Here is a 16,549-nt window from a genome sequence, read left to right as displayed (position 1 = left end):
AAGTTTATTCAGGTCACCTGCACCACTAACTGCAAGTGACTGTCACAAGATTTAGGAACATACATGCTAGATCAGTTTGGAAAACAAGATTCTGAATGCCAAGACTCTGCAGACCTTTTGAATATTTTACCTTTTTTTTTTTTCTGTAGGATATTGTCTTAAACCTCAAGTTGCCCATTTCCCTAACATGCCAGGCTTTAAAAGATACAAGTACATTTAGTAACAAACCAGGTAGCAAGAGCAGGTCCTAAGACTTTCATGATTTTTAATAATGACCTTACAAGCATCTTTTTTCACATGCATTAGAAAATTGCTTAAATATTCATTTGATTTCTAGTGAAAGGCATTACTCCCAAGCTTTGCTTCTTTTTCCATGCAAGGCCACATAAACATCTGGATTCTGCAAATTAAATTTGTTAATACAAATAAAGATTCAGAAAGTTTTATTGAGGAGAAATGGGAACGGAAGAACTGTCCAACCAGCCATAATGCAGTGATTCTCTGTTACCTGACTGGGTATGGAGGGCTGCCCTACTTGTTGGGATTTTAAGAGACAAACAGTGTTCAGCAGCTACCCACCTGCGTAATTTCTTCTTTGAGGATTCGATGGAAACTCAGCTGGCCCAGATGATAAACAGGCTGCCATTCCTGAGCCTTCTTGGTTGCAACTAGCAAGTTGGAGATCTCTGGAAGGCAGGGAGAGAAAATATTCGTTAAGACTTCTCAAAAATAACTGCACACATTCACCTTTCTCAAACAATAACATTTTTGTAAGCTCACTGCAAAGTAAATTTCCAAATGAATGAGAAGGGAGAAAAGAAGAAACTTTAACCACATTCCTGGCCAAGCAACTTCTGCTCATCACTCAAGAGAGAATTCACCAAAACAAAGCTATATTTTTTATTTTATGTACAAGATCTAACATCAGCTGTATGACAGCTGATAAGAAACCATTGGTACTTATTGCACAGAGAAGTATCCAGGGCCCAAAAAGACACTGCTTCTGATGCAGATTAAATGAAATAACACACATTCCCTCCTGCCTACAGGTATGGCCCTTTTCCACTGTCCAGATGAGTATGAGACAGCTGGAGTCTCATTTCCTCTCTTTACCTCCTTGAAAGCTTCTTGTGCTCTGGGAAACACTAACAGGCTGTTTTCAAAGCATAAAACTTAAAGTAGGGAATGGGAAATAAGCAGAAGGAAAAGTCTGCTGCTGCTTTCCCCTGTTTCTGGTCAGGGAGAGGCATCGTTAGAGCCAAAAGCCTTACACGTTAATGTTGTCTTCCTGCATCTGACAGCTGGTGTTATTTATTACGATACAATGGTTTTAGATGTCTGTGTGCACCTGGCCCTCCCAGTACTGGCAGCATAACATGTACGTGCATCAGGATTAAACCACAGTCTAGCACCTGAAAACAATCTGTTAACAGACCCTGCGCTGGAAATACTCTCCTCTTTCTTCAGGCCCTAAGCATCTTTGTGAATAACCAATTAAACAGACAGATTCAAAAGAAAATAAAATAATAAAAAAAAAAAAAACAGGGAAGAAACAGAATAGGGAACAGCAAAGACAACGCACTGGGTCCAACTGAAGTTCAGAGATGCGCTGTCATGCCAAAAGCTGAGGAGGGCAGAAAACTCCTTGATCTGCTTTACTTATTTTATTCTAAATACAGCTGCCAAAATTTAATTGAAATGTCAAAATGTTTAACCTCTCCATGCTCCAGACAATTAACTACATTCTTGAGAAGTGCTGAAAAACTCAAACGAGCTACAAAATGCTCTACGACCTTCTAAACAAGCAGGTAGTGAATGCAGCTCAGTTATTCCCCTTATTCTAACAGGAAACCATTATCTGATCAACACAACCACGCCACTGTGTGTTTCCTTTCATAAAAAATTCAGCTGCAAGACACTTACAGCTTACAGCTGTTTTAATAAGTGTTGGCATTAACAGTTTAACAAATGTACAGTTGTCCCAGTCATCTAAAATCTGATCTCACAGACAAATCTACTGATTTCAAGGGTGCTCGGCTTGAGAACAGCTCCAGACAAAGCTTTCCCCACTGCTCTGTGAAGATTAATAAAATAAACAACACATCATAATGACAGCAAATAAGCTTGAAACCAAAGGTTGCCACGCAACAAGCTGCAGGTTGCAAACCTCCTCTGCTGGAACAACATAACGTGATGCACGGCGGCACTGCCTGGCGTACGTGACTCAGTGGAGAAAAGGAAGAACCTTATATGGTCCCTGCTCTGACACAACATGACTCCGAGTCAGCTGTGACATTTTCTTTTTAAACAAATCTAGCGCTCTGCCTCTGCCATCGATACTGCAGAGGCCAGTTGTTTAGGTGCAAAAAGGCAAACCACTGTCATTAGAAAAGTTCATCCAAACAAGGCTCTTGAGAAGCACCAGCCTGTGAGAATCCTCTACTGAGCATGTAGCACTAAAAGGAAACCCCTAAAATCTTTTTTTCACAGCATTTGCTTTTGCTTTTTGACAAGATCCCCAAACACAGAGAAGCAAGAAACTTTTTAAGTAAAAGAAGATCTTGATGCACCAATACAGAACAAACAGAGGACACTAAAAATGCCTCCAGTACTGGAGCTTGTTTTCTTTCAACAACAAAGTTTGTAGTTTCTCTTAAGGGACAGAGACTACCTCTCGGTTTTGGTTGGCAGCACCTCTTCAGTGTAAAGCTTATGTTGTCTGTCCGAAGTATTTGTCCTTTAAGGTGATCCATCAGCTCTTTTAGGGATGCGAAAGATTTGTTTGAACCATGTAGGAAGTACCCGCCTTTTTTCACCTCAATCTGGAAGTTCTTGTACTGGATTGAACTATTTATCATCTGGAGAGAGTGGGGAAAAAAAAAAAAAAAAGGAAAATACTGATCACTAAAGTGAAAGAACATTTGTAGGAGTTTATAAAGCCATAAAGCCTTTGAAATTACTTCTCGGAAGAATTAAACACTTGCTCCTACGCTAGCTAGGTTCCTCTAATCAAACTTCAACAAAGCAGGAGAAGGCCCTGGAATTCCCATAACCTTCAGCCCCAAGAAGGCTCATAAAAACAGAGTGCTACATAAAGGTGCAAACTTTTAACAGGTCCAAATTACAGCTTCTGTGTTCTGCACAGCCTGAGGGCATTCAGAAGTCCTGACTCTTCAGAAGAAATTTTCTTCCATGCTCAAGAAGCGTTCAGTAAATTGCAGTGAAAAATTCTGTATGTCACTCTCCCAGAGTACGAGTTAAATAAGCTTAAATTTGAACCATGTTCATGCACAGTTCTATTGCTATCAACAGAAGTGTTCTGGATGTAACAAAACATATTTGTCAGAGACAGCACAAGAGTCTGGGGAAAATAAAGCTATGAATACTAGTGTCCATCCCCTGCTGCATCAGCTGTCAAAGAAAACTAAGATGAACCGCCCTAAAGAAGATAAATATAACATCGTGGATTACAGGGAGCCACTGGTCTTTAGCTCATTACCAGATTACTGCTGGGAATGCCACACCTGACGTACCTCTGAGCCTTCGAAACAAGTCACTGTCATGAGGATGTGGTTAAAGTTCGTGCAGCTCCATCTCAACACGTACATTCCTGCTTCATTTCCTTCCTGTCGCAGTTTGTTGATGGCATATTCGGTGCTGAAAGAGTCAACGTGCAAATGAATAAAACCATCAAATGAGCAGTTGCATCCAAAAGCTATTATTAGTAAATACACGGGAAAGTAATCCTAAATTTGGAACAAAAACATATCATCGTAACTTACAAATATTTATACTATTATTAAAACATAATTTGTCTGCATTGCACATGCTCACATTTTTCTGTATAACAGCAAGGGAGGATTTATTATGTTCTTGCATGCTGAGTGGGGAAACTGCTTCCAACACAGTGCACATGTAAGTTCTCTTAAACACAGAAGGAAAAGCCAGAAACATGGACAGATAGGAAAATAATTCATTCAGCAAATTAAAAATAAAAAGCAAAGCTTTGTACATCCATCCAGGGACCCCCAGGGTCAGCACAGATAAGAGTAGAGTTTACCTTTGTGTACCTACAATATTCCCATCTGCTCAGCTGATGATTACCTTTATAGTTATTAGTGAAATAAGTCTCAAAACACTCCTACAATGATGAGGAGAGAAATTATGATATAATTTTTTCTTCTGATTACATAAAAAAAGTTATCCTACAACCTCCTGGTAACTAATTCTGGCCATTACAGAAACCTTTCCAGAAAGCCAGATTTCCTCAATGGATTTAATATGCAGCAGAATTAGTGGACTAATTCAAGTGGGTCAATTAAAATCGAACCATTTTACTAACCAAATGGGTCCGTGGCATCCATTTTTTATGTTGTGCTCGATCAGTGGGGGAGCCACATCTGTGCAGAGATAATGGTGGGCATCTGCTGTAAGTCTGAAGTATCCATCTATCAGCGATGCAAATGACAAGGCCTCATCATGTGAGGACAGTTTTATTTCCTAAAACAAACAGATATTTTAGTCAAGAATTCTTACAGTTTTGTTCAAGTATTTCAGAAATATCTAGCAATTCATTCACAGTGAGTAAAAAATTGTGCAGAAACACATGATAGAAAACCATACACATTTAGGAGGCCAACAGTGACCATTCTGCACCCTCCCTACTTATTACTTGCTTGAAACTCATTCCCTTGCATGACTAGTTCTGCTGTAATCCTGGGAGAGATCTGTAACGCAAGCTCTTGCAGTAGTCATTGTGAAACCTCTCAAGTTCAGTACTAGGGCAGGCATGGTGGATTTGAAGCCAAGAGCACTTCGGTAGCTCCTTTCTAAATTCTAACAGCTGACAGCCCACAGAAAGAAAAAACAGGACACTGAAATTAGTGACTCTCCTCCTGACTCTCCTCTCTCCCAGTGTCCCTCTGCCCTCCCTCTCTGAGCTCCTCTTTCTTGACGCTGCTTTTGGCTGTCCCAGGCTGTACACAGGAAGGCCACGGGCTGAGAAGCACAGCCAGGAGATCAAGAAGAGCTTGGGGAGCTGGTAACTCTTACTGGTATGCAGTAGCAAGTGTAGAGAAGTAACTGTCTTCTTCAACTTGCTGCTCTTCTAATTAGCACTTTTGCATTTAAAGGCTGTTGAAGACAGCATATTTAACTACTATTTAAAAGTCCCATTAGGAAATGTTCCCCAAGCAGGTTGTCACCTGTTGCCCAACAATAGTGTGCCACTACAACAACCCACAGAAGGGAAAACTATCCAGGTTTGGTTCTTACCATCCTTTTGTTATCCTGCTTGTTAATGCTCACAGTAGACTCCTTGATGACAATGTGGGTGATTTCAGGGAAATAGGAAAAATTGTTCCATAAATCTCGAATTTTGTGTTTTTCTTCTTCCTTTTTGGTTTTGCCATCAGACTTTTTCTTCTTCTCTTTCTCCGTCTGTACAGACTGCAAATATATTTGGGATAAAAATATATTAATAAAAACATTTTTTTAGCACAGTGTTTTCATCATGAAACAAAAATTCACAACAAACTGATCTTCTACATCTAGTTAATTCTTGAATGCCTTTTGCACTGAATTATCAATTCTGTGATCACTGCCTGTATTGCCAGGACTTACTTGTATCAAGAGCTGTCCATAAGAAAACTTTCACGAGGATGAAAGAAACCAGTTGTTAGCCAGGTAAATTACCTCTCTCACTATGCTAGCAATAATAATAGTAGTAGTACAGGGCTGAAACAGTGCTACTGAAATTTCTGAAGTATGCACATGAAGTACTTTCTGAGCTCAGCCCAAAGCCAGAGCAACATTCTTCTCACAGCTCCTGCCTGAACTTCTGCCGACAGCAGCTGGAAATCTGCATGCAGACCACAATGACACTGGTCACCTCACAGATCAAAGATTACTGAAAATTAGTATTAACTCCATACTTAAAAAATATAAACGCTCAGACTAAGCAAAGCTTCCTGCCAGTCACTGAATGCTTTTCACTGAGATGAAGTGTTTGGTTCAGCCATTTAAATAAAAATAATCTACAAATCAGTAGAATCAGGAGCCTTACAAGAAACAGGCTGTATTTCTTGCAAGCTTTTCTTCTCAATATCCGTTCTTCTTTCCCTCCCCCTCATTAATATTATCATTTCAAACAGAAATTCTCCACCAGAGATAATTAGCTTACATCTAAATGTAGTGAAGCACATTTTCTGTGCTACAAAAGATAGCTATCAGTAGGTTTCTCATCACAGTAGGGAACTGAGGCAAGCAAAAAGAGGTCTATTTGTTCGTGTATTGTATGTGGAGAAAAACTATAGAATATGCCATAAACCCTTCAAGCACAAAGTACATTTAATATTCATATACACAAAGTACAAAAGAGGTTAAACAAAGTGAGCTCAGCAGCACTGAAACAAAGGACATCATATAAAATAACACTTGCATGAGAAAGCTGAGCTTTAATGTCACTGTATTCTAACTTACTCATGAAAAGTCTATCAGTATGAGTAATTCTGGCATCTGGGGTTGCCAAACATACAGAAAAAAGCGTAAGCAGACCTTGGTATCAAGACAGAGCACCAAACCATAAGGGCCTCCACATACATTAACCTTTTGTGACTTGAATCTGGTCTGGCAGATACAGTGAAGTCTTCAGTTTTTCTGGTGAAACTTCCAGGTGAAGAGGCTGCCCAGAGAGTATGTGGAGTCTGCATCCTTGGAATTTTCCCAGACCGAAATAGCTAAAGCCCTAAACAATCTGGTCTCGCCTCAGAGCTAACCCTGAGCAGGGGGTTGGACATGACAACTCCTGAGGTCTCTCCCAACTTGAATTATCCTACGATCTATGAAAAGAGCCCTTTTAAAAACGAAAAAGCTGATCTGCAGTGTCTGAGGATCATGTACATTTTTTAGCAGTTGTTATGCCCCCAAAAGTAATCTCAAATTCACATTTATCAAGGGATACTTACATTTGGCTTGAGCCTCCACTGAATTCCATTGTTTCCTGTCACGATGACTTCATATAGTGGAAGGATTTCGTTGTCACCACAATTAAATCTATTTATTTCATTCTCAGATGAAATCAGCAGAGATGAAGTCTCAAAAATTTCTGCTCCATAATATTTAGTCAAAGTCTCCATTGTTGATAAGTATTTAACTTTCAGATCGCGTGGAGACACACTACTGTCACAAATGGTTTTGTTGTTAAACTCTTTAAGGAAATGCTTGAAAACATTATTTATCCGAATCCTGGTTAAGAAATTCCTTTGTCTGATGGTCTTGTTCAAAGTTTCGGGAATATAATGCTTGTAACTACGAAGAAAAAAAACAGTGTGAGTTAAGACAGTTGAGTCCTAAGTTTTTAACTCTAAAATGTGGTGCTGCCTTACACTTTGAAAGCAAATTATAGAGAACAAGACGCAGTAAACCACTGTGCAGTTGGTACTGCAGAAGCAGTTTATGGAATTAGTAGCCAACAAGAATTCAAATAATAACCTTACCTGTAAGGTTTAGAAGCAAATGGATACAGCCCACCCAAATCAGTAACATTAAGTTGCAACTTAACAACAGTACAATTTCTGAATTTATTAACCTGGAATCCTGAATTTCCAGCAAGTATTCAACACATCAGTATGCTGGCTGCACTAGCTGCATCAATTTCATATCATCTTCAGGTAAGAAGTAACTCAAATTTTCTATTACATATCCCAGTTGACCAGATTAGGAAGTCACAGAGCAGTATTAGTGTTGGAGCTTGTAACTCCCATGTACTCAGACCGTGCAAAGTAAAATGCTTAAGATCCCTTTTGGAAGAGAAGTGAAGCATATCCAGCAGCAAGGAAGAATTTATCCCAACTTACCTGATGTCTTTGGGAAGCTCTGGAAGTTTCAACTTTTTGTTGATGGCATAGTGAGAGATTGCAAGGACAGCCATTCCCAGGCATTCATTTTCAATTTCATGAACTTCTTGATCATTTTTAGGGTCACGGATTGGTGCTAGGCCTTTCACCAAGTCATATTGACCCTTAACAAGGAGAGAAGAAAAAAAAAAAAGATATCAGGTCTGTCATTTGTCACGCTAGCAACCGAAGTCACAAGATCAGAGGCTCTCCTTGAGCAAGAAAAGAGTCACCCAAAACTGAAAGCCATGACAAGAAGGGGTAGAGGAAGAAGATAAGAGCTATGCAGTAAGATGCCATCTTCTCTTAGACCAATGAAACAGGAATGTAGGCAAGCACTAGTTATCCCACAAAGCCTGCCTACTCGAGAAGAAACATCAACACTTGTGCCTGAGAAAAAGTTTCTTAAAATGATGATTTGTGGAACAGGTGGAATCATTGCAAACATGATCACAGCACATCCATCCCATACACAGTCTCTATCGTCTGGCAATATTCACTAAGGTCCCTACTCATTGTTTTTACCTTTTTTGCTGGCAATCAGAAAAGAAAAAAAAAAAAAGACAAAAAACACTTTGCAGCATGTTATATGCTGATATAAAACAAGGCACAAATTAGGCAGATTTCACAAAAGAAACCCTTTGCTTCTTACTACTTTAGAATGCAAGTGGTACCATTAAGATGTATTTCTAGCTGTAGCTACCTGGGCATTTTCTCACAGCGTGGTTTCACAGCAGAACAATTTTCGATTAGGAACACAAGCTTGCTGAAATAGAAACTGCACCTACTTGCCACGACCAGCACGCAGCATGCCACCAGCAACTGGGAGGCACAACGGAAGGAAAGAAAAACTGCATGCAAGCAGGCTGTGTGACAATGAGGGTGGTGAGGCACTGGAACAGGTTGCTCAGAGAAGCTGTGGATGCCCCATCCCTGGAGGTGTTCGAGGCCAGGTTAGATGAGGCCCTGAGCAACCCGATCTTGTGGGTGGCATCCCTGCCTATGGCAGCGGGGTTGGAGCTAGCTGATCCTTGAGGTCCCTTCAAACCCAAGCCATTCTATGACTCTATGAATGGCATCATGTGCACAATTTTCACAAAAGAAAAGGTATAGCATTTATATAAAAAACAGTCAATAAAAAAGCAATTGTGTTGTAAAAACATAGCCTGTGGCTACGTTTTTGGACTGTGAGACAGTTTTCATTACATGTTCTGCACATGGCCTGGTTGTTCTCCATGAGCAAATTCTCTTTTCTCCATGTAGTATAAAGTATGACCAATGCCAACAGGTAAGGTCAAACACACATTAAAGCTTGAAAAAAGTTCTTTAAAGCAGACAATTTCTACTGGATCAAATAGCAGTTGTGTTAGTGGAATGGCACAGACACTTGCATGCAACCTCTTACCTGTGCAAAGATGTATTCTAATGAGTTTGCGTCAAGGATCGGGGTTCCTTCTGGAACATGCTTCTTCTCATAGGAGTTTTTTGACTTCTTTGGTGAATGCCTCCACACGGAGGGTTCATTTTCACTAGTCCCATGCCAGTTTGTAAAGTAGTATCTTGCAAGAAAAAGAGAAATAAACTTTAAAAATCCGGGAGAAAATCCTCAATTTATATTAGATACATATTCTAAACTTGCAAAACAAAACGAGGTACATGCCAAAAACCTTCAGTCTTCTGCCTCAGTGTAAGAGACTATGCCTCTGCTGTGCATTAACCAATAGTTGATATTTGCATTCCAAATTAAAATGACTCATCTGAAGGGTTAACACGGCTTCAGACCTCCTCCTCTGCAACCGCTGAGTGTCTCCCTCCAGGCCACAGCTGGAAGCACTGGAAGCTATGCACTGGAATTTCTGCTTCCCTTTGGTTTTGGATGGAGATGGTGAAAACGACACTAATTCAAATCATCCAGCTTTAAAGGGACACAGTCCATCTTCTGTGTGTTTAACAAATAAGCTTTTTACTCTATCTGCACACAAGGCTTTTTAAAAACCTGCTAAAAGAGTTGGCATCTGCTGCAAACGAATGAAATTGTTGAGATCAAGAGTCTGTCAGAAGCTTTTGAAAAATCTTTGTCTGAATTGCTGCAGAGATTTCTTTCTGAGTTCTATTAAGATTGTAAATCACATAAAGCTTAGTTAAATCTGGTTTGAATCAATGTGCCTTTTGCAAGAGTTCACGCCTTGCACGTGATCATGACGTACTTACAATGAAAAGGTTACAGGAGAGCATATTTACCCAGCCGCTATGTAGGAGGGATTTCTGTTCGAATACACCACTAACTCCAGAGAAGCATTCGGCACTACCCAGAGCAAACAATGCAGAAGTACTTACTAATACAAAGGGAGGTGCAAAAGGAGGCTTTCCTGACGGACAGTGACCACAGTGAGCTCCACAGAATTCTTGACATTTGTTACCACAAATTCTTGACAGCTAAGGTTTTAACGTCTGCCTAAATGTGCCATCAAAGTCATAAGGAGCTTGTGTGACCAAAATAACACTAAATTGAGATCAGCTTACAAAGGAAAAAGACAAATGAATGTGAAAGGTAATAAGCACTGCACACAAAAGCAGAAGTAAAGAAAATTGAGTGGAAAAAAACTAAGTTATATCCAACTCCTGACCTGGAAATACACATTTTTTGTATTGAAAGAAAAAGCGGAATAGATGAAGTACCTTATAAACTACAGGCACATTTGAAAATCGGAAATAACAAATCTGTTTAAGTAACAAATCATAATGTTGCCCAGTTTCAATTCGAACGTAACGCAATAAAAATTGCAAGAGGCGTATCCTGGAAGACAGGAAGAGAGCAAGCAGACAGCAAATCAGTCAGCAAATGCTTATGAACGCTACAGGACAGGACAACCCTCATGCAAGTGTGCACGTTCTGAAATACGTGACTAGAATTTCATGATTTGTCTCTGACCAGAATGGGAGCTCGTGGATTGAGTCCCAGTTCTGCAGTGGTCAAGGTTGGTGTGTACCACCCTCAGTGCAGACTCAGGATCTTAAAGAGCAAAAGAAAATTTGTGTTCTTAGTTTGGGACCACGTGTTTTCATCACGTATCTGCACAGTAAGTTGACTACCCATATGAAAAATTATCAATTAGTCTTAAAGATACTCTCTGTATCATGTTTCTGTCCTCTCTTTCTTTTTAGTAAGTTCTTTTAAGACCCAAAAAGCTTACATACATAGCATGGGTAGGAACACCAACACACAACTACGGTAAAAACTCCCAACACATCCTGTAAGATACTGTAAGATACCAAATCCTTTGATTTAAGCACAAAAAGCAAAAGGAAAGCAAATCCTTCTGCCTCCAGGAAATTACTTTTTTTCCACATGCTACTTTATAAAATGACTGATAATTAATAACACCAATTGTTTTGTTATTTCCTGAAAACAATTATGGGCAAGGTATCGTGTATTGTTTGTAACTGAGTGAAGAATTTGTTCCTTTACCTATTAGACTGCCATGATTAAAACAAGACTTATAAATTACAATAAAAATTAAAGCCCCATTGTTTGTGGAGCCATATAAACAAAGCAGGAGAGCCTCTGCCTTGAAGGGACTGATTGATTTGTGGCAAGGAGAGAAAGATGATTATTATTCCACTTTCAAAGGCAGAAATGGGAGCACAAGCTTTTGGATTCAGAAGTCCTGCAGAAGACCTGGAAAGGAAATCCATTCAGTCTGGCCAAGGAGTGGTGAAATGCTGGAGGGGCACCTGATCTTTCTTTTCTTTCACCTGTGGGTGACTCTGACAACCCTTCTTTCCCAGATTTCCAAAACCCATGCCTTGGGTCCCTTTGCCATGCCAGCAAACACTGCTACCTCTGGCTTAAACACCATCCAGCTATGAAATAGTTAAGCTTGTGAGCTAATTAGTCAGGATATTACAAAATACTGTGGTTTCTTACGCTGTAGGCTCCTTTTTCACTTGATGCAAATATGGGTCCTGTTACAAAGTTTCTAGTAAAAAGCAAGTCCTTTCAAAATAGCACCAAGAGTATACTAAGTAGCATGGATTTTCCAGGGAGAAGAGGAAGATGGGAAGTCCATGCTATCAGAAATGCAACACAAAGCTTTCAGCAGTGGAAGAAAAATCTAACATCTAAAAGCATCTCAAACTACTAAGTCACACACCTTCCTTTTCTATAAATATAATTTCAATAGGAAAAATCAAACCTATCAATTCACTGAAATTTCAGAAGTAACGTCAACATAAAACTGATTTAGTCTCGGAATGATTATGTACAATCTAATACAGTGCACTGTTGAAAAAGCCCAGCCCACTTTCCTTTTTCAAAGGGAATTATGCCTCTTGCAGAGCTCTGAACAAACATTTATTTAGAGCAGAGTTTCACAATCCTGTGCTGTTCATAATTCCTCAGTGCTCAGCCCTCTCTCAGTTCAGGTTTCCAAGCCAAGACACCAAATAGACAGTAAATGAAAGAAAGGAAAACCCCACTTCACCAAGGCACTGCAGTATTGCTGGGGAGACACGAATCTCTAGATTTTAGCACCTAAATTTATGGAAGTTCCTGGAGTGAGTCCTCATCACCCATCCAAAGCGGAAACATACAAACTCCAAACACAGTGGAAAATATTTTTTAAGAATTAAATTAAAATTAAATTAACAACAAAGCATCAAACTTCTAATCAAATGATTAAATTCCCACAATTGTATGTTTAAAACACCCTCTTTTTTTCTGCAGAGAAGAGCAGACCTCATCAAAGAATTCCAGTATCAGGGGAAAACGTCCCAGATTCAGATTATACAAATAATTTATTATTTTTTATTATCAGTATACTGTTAATCTGACTCATCTCTTAAAGCAAGAAAAGGCACTTAATGCCCTGTAACAAGCTTTTACAGTCCTCAAAGCTTTCTTTAAAGAGTCACTCAATTCCACTCTTGTAGGGTGTTTATCTGCCAAACTTAATCACAGCTGTTTAAATCCATGATTAGCTGAGGTTAAGTCATTAATGCTGCTAATAACAGCATTTATGCAATGTTGCAGAAAAAAGAAAATACTATAGTACCCTCTTCCTCTTTTAAATACAGCTATCAGTACCATGATTCTTTGAAAAGCAAAGATCTTTTTGTAAACTGGCAGTACTTTTTTTCTCATATCAATTCATCCAATAATAGTAACAATTCCAGTATAGCACAAGTTGTAACCAGAATTGGAATATTTTACCATTCAAAGATCCCATTTACAAAGTTTTCTTTTCATATCTGCATAAGCAAAGTGGCTGCTCTTCTCCAACAAGCTTAGAAAACAGTTGGGATGCACAGCCTGAGGCTTACATGTGCCAGTTCCCTCATTAGCATGTGCAAGTGATAGTGATTATCAGGAAAAAAAGATATCACAACGCATACAGCTATATGAGCACCCAATTTTAGAAATGTTTTTCTCTGTAGCCTGAACTGACCATATATGTGAGTATTACATTTTATGCCAAGGAGGGGTGTTACACAGAAGCTTATTTTCTTATAGTTGTTCCGTGAAGAATCAACAAAAACGTGATGATTAGTGTGCTTGCTTCAGGAAGATGGGCAAAGTTTCAGAAAGTTCAGAAACTTCAGAAAGTTTCTAGACTAATTATTCCTAAAAGCAAAGCTTTTTCTATAGATTTCTCTCCTACGCTGCAAACTTAAAGCTCATACTGATGCAACAAGAATAGTCAAAATAAAAAAAAAGGGAGAAAAAGCAGCATAATGTGCAGAACTGGATTTCTATCAAAATAGAATAACAAAAAATATATCAAAAAGGAGGGACATCTTTCCTTTAGCTAGTGAATGTGGCAGTGCTCAAGAGCTGTCAATTCTGCTGCTTTCACTTCGCAGTGGATGAGAGCCAGTACACCCATTCTGCCCCATGTATCTCAACAGGGAACGTGCTCTATTCTTACATCACCCCCTGAAGTTCAGCCCCTTGGTATGTGTGGAGGATAAAGATCCTGCCAACACCGGCTTTGATTTTCTGATGCTTTCTCCCGTCTAGTAACTGCCACCCGCAGTCAGGCCACATGGATTCCCCTGCAGTCCTAGAGGAGAATTTCAAAAGCAACAGCGTGTGGCTTTCTCCTTTCAAGCTAAAAGCAAAATTCCCATTGACTTCAGCAGGAGTACAGTTCACTGCGAACACTTCAAATGGAAATTGAAACATGCAAACTACTGATATGATAAAACATTTCTGAGCCATTTTTTTCAATTTAGCTGTTATACAGTTCAGTCACCTACTGTTTCGTGGATATGGGTTCTTGTGGTTTTCAGCTTCTGGGGTGTTTTTCAGGGTTATATAGCAAAGATGAAAAAAAATCAGGAGACGTTTAAAGCTTTTCCTGTTAATCTCTTATCTATGGTGTGAAGAGCAAGCTGCTGCTTTTGGTTTTACTTTTTAGTTTCTTTAGTGAGTTCAGTAGTATGAATTAGAGGGTCTATCTATTGTTAAGACAAATGCTCCAGTCCCCAGGTAATCGTTTTTCAGATGTTTTACACTTACCTCATCCGATAATGCAGCCGGTGAGAAGTTTTTTCATCTATCTTAAAGACCTGGTTTGGTGCATACCAGAGCTTTTTGTTCTCATCAAACAGTGCAAAGAGATTATGGCACAGAGGAGATATAGCTGTCAGAGGAAAGAAAGCAAGCACGTGAATTCACAAGGCCACAAGACATATGCACAACTTAAAATATAAATACATCAATTAATTATCTGATCTTGCAAAATATACCATAAAAAAAAAAACAAAAACTGACGCAAGGATTAGTTTAAAGCAATTATTAGAAAGATAAGACCAAAGGGGAACTGCAAACTGTGTACTGGTTGACTCCACTTACTGCATTATGTATTAAACAGCCTGACATTTCTATTAGCTATTTCTACCGTGGAATTTATTTTGGAAGTTAATTTTGCCAAAGGTCTGACCTTAAGGGGAAAAGCCTTTAAAAAATTCACCTTTTCCAAATCACAGAAATGGGTGTTTTAACAGAACCAATAGCAATACCACAACTTTGTTCTCAGTTTTACTTGATTAATAAATTTTGCTCCCATAGCTGAAGGAGAAGGTTTTAGGAAAATGATCGAAATCCCCTTCTCGTTAGCAGACAGTCAGAAAGCATAACGTATCATTTTTCCATTCTTTGCTAATTCAACAGAGGGTTTTCCAACAACGAACAGACTTTAACTTGTAGGTCTAGGCTGACCTGCTTTAACCTTTGCCTTTACACCATCCCAGAGAAAAACAAGTGGTATGTTTACAGGACTGCCTTTGTTTGAATTCCTTGCTTCGGCTTCCTGTTCAATAGGAGGCAGTGCCTTTTTGCAAAAGCCCCGTCCAGGCAAGCAGCTCTGTCCCAGAGAGCGCTAAAGCATGTGCTTAAGTGCTGTTCTGAATCAGGGTCAACTGCCGAGCACATCGTTCAGGTCCTACAGAACTCAGTGAAACCAATTCTGCTTCGAATTTGCGTGAGAGTGCGAAAAAAGAAGAGAAACCAAGGAAATAAAACCTGAACAACCTAATTGCAAAGTTCACAGAAGATGGGGCTGGACACCCACTACTTCCAGACGGCCAACCAGCAGCACGTAGATGCCGTCGGTGGTTTAACTACTACGCAAGCAGTGATTTACAGCAGAGATCAGCATCACAGGCTTGCTGAAATGGGTAAGGCTTTTGTCCTTCACATGCACTTGTTGTAGACTTATCAAAGACCAAGAGAAGGCAGAAAGAAGTTCCCTTAGGGAAAACTTCACCTAAAGTCATTTCTTTAAAAGTTTTTAACTTTCTAACAGAAATTACTGGCTGCAGTTGCACAGTATACAGGCTTGCACCTCTACAAAGAGCAGCAGCTCACAGCTTACATGCTGACACAAACAGGTTTTAAGTACTCCTCATTCTCATTAAAAGTACTCAAAAACAGTATGAGTACTTATTTGATGAGATCTGTCCTTCAGATTCCTATCACTCCTGTCTGTAGAATGAAAGAGACGTAAGTAGGTAAATGAACTGGAGGGTGCTCAATCTCACAAGAACCAATGGGAAAAGAAAATATTGCAAAACTACAGAAAGCTTATGCCCAAACAGGCAGTTAGATGTTTATACAGCTGGATTTACTACTCCCGTATCAGCTGAGCAGTGTTTAGTATTCCAGGAACCTTGGGACACAGAAAATTCAGGGGGATAAAAGAACCTCAGAAGTTGAGAAGTATAAATGCAGAAGTACACTACACCTAGGATTCACGAGGCTTAACCATGGATTAAATAGACTGATCCCAGCAGAATTATACAGATATTCAAGCATTTTGCTGAGTCAAGGAACACAACGGCAAAGCAAGAAGTTTTCATTATACATTTCTGTATTACCAGGATTGTGCACAGTTATGGTAATCTTAACTAGACACACACTAATCTTAACTGGTGAATTATTAATACTACAGACGTTGTAATTCTGCAAAGAAGTGTCAGGCAACAAAAGAGAAAATTAAAACTGGGAAAGCAGCAAATGGATAAATTTTCTCCAATGAGCCCTCTCCAAAATAACATGGAACAGATCTTGACGGGCTTACCATCTAGTATAAGGTAAAAACAGCTTTGTGTAACATATTTGCACACTGTGTCTCCTCTTCTCCTATAAGAAG

The 16,549-nt window shown here is 39.3% G+C and overlaps 1 protein-coding gene across 1 annotated transcript in view; it reads right to left on the bottom strand.

Annotated features, from left to right (window-relative positions):
• JAK1 (Janus kinase 1) overlaps window positions 1–16,549 on the bottom strand; it is a 54,456-nt gene that overhangs the window by 11,261 nt on the left and 26,646 nt on the right. Inside the window, exons 4-12 of the mRNA XM_032191915.1 lie at window positions 14,416–14,539; window positions 9,301–9,454; window positions 7,857–8,020; window positions 6,966–7,308; window positions 5,275–5,448; window positions 4,343–4,500; window positions 3,534–3,657; window positions 2,672–2,858; window positions 580–686 (exon numbers count right to left, since the gene is read on the bottom strand). Coding sequence (XP_032047806.1) covers window positions 580–686; window positions 2,672–2,858; window positions 3,534–3,657; window positions 4,343–4,500; window positions 5,275–5,448; window positions 6,966–7,308; window positions 7,857–8,020; window positions 9,301–9,454; window positions 14,416–14,539 — 1,535 coding nt within the window. The remainder of the gene's footprint in view (window positions 1–579; window positions 687–2,671; window positions 2,859–3,533; window positions 3,658–4,342; window positions 4,501–5,274; window positions 5,449–6,965; window positions 7,309–7,856; window positions 8,021–9,300; window positions 9,455–14,415; window positions 14,540–16,549) is intronic.

Source organism: Aythya fuligula, chromosome 8, assembly GCF_009819795.1.
Source record: "Aythya fuligula isolate bAytFul2 chromosome 8, bAytFul2.pri, whole genome shotgun sequence".
In the NCBI taxonomy this organism is placed as follows: domain Eukaryota; kingdom Metazoa; phylum Chordata; class Aves; order Anseriformes; family Anatidae; genus Aythya; species Aythya fuligula.
Note: the sequence above shows the minus strand (reverse complement) of the source record. Positions and strands in the feature narration are given on the sequence as shown.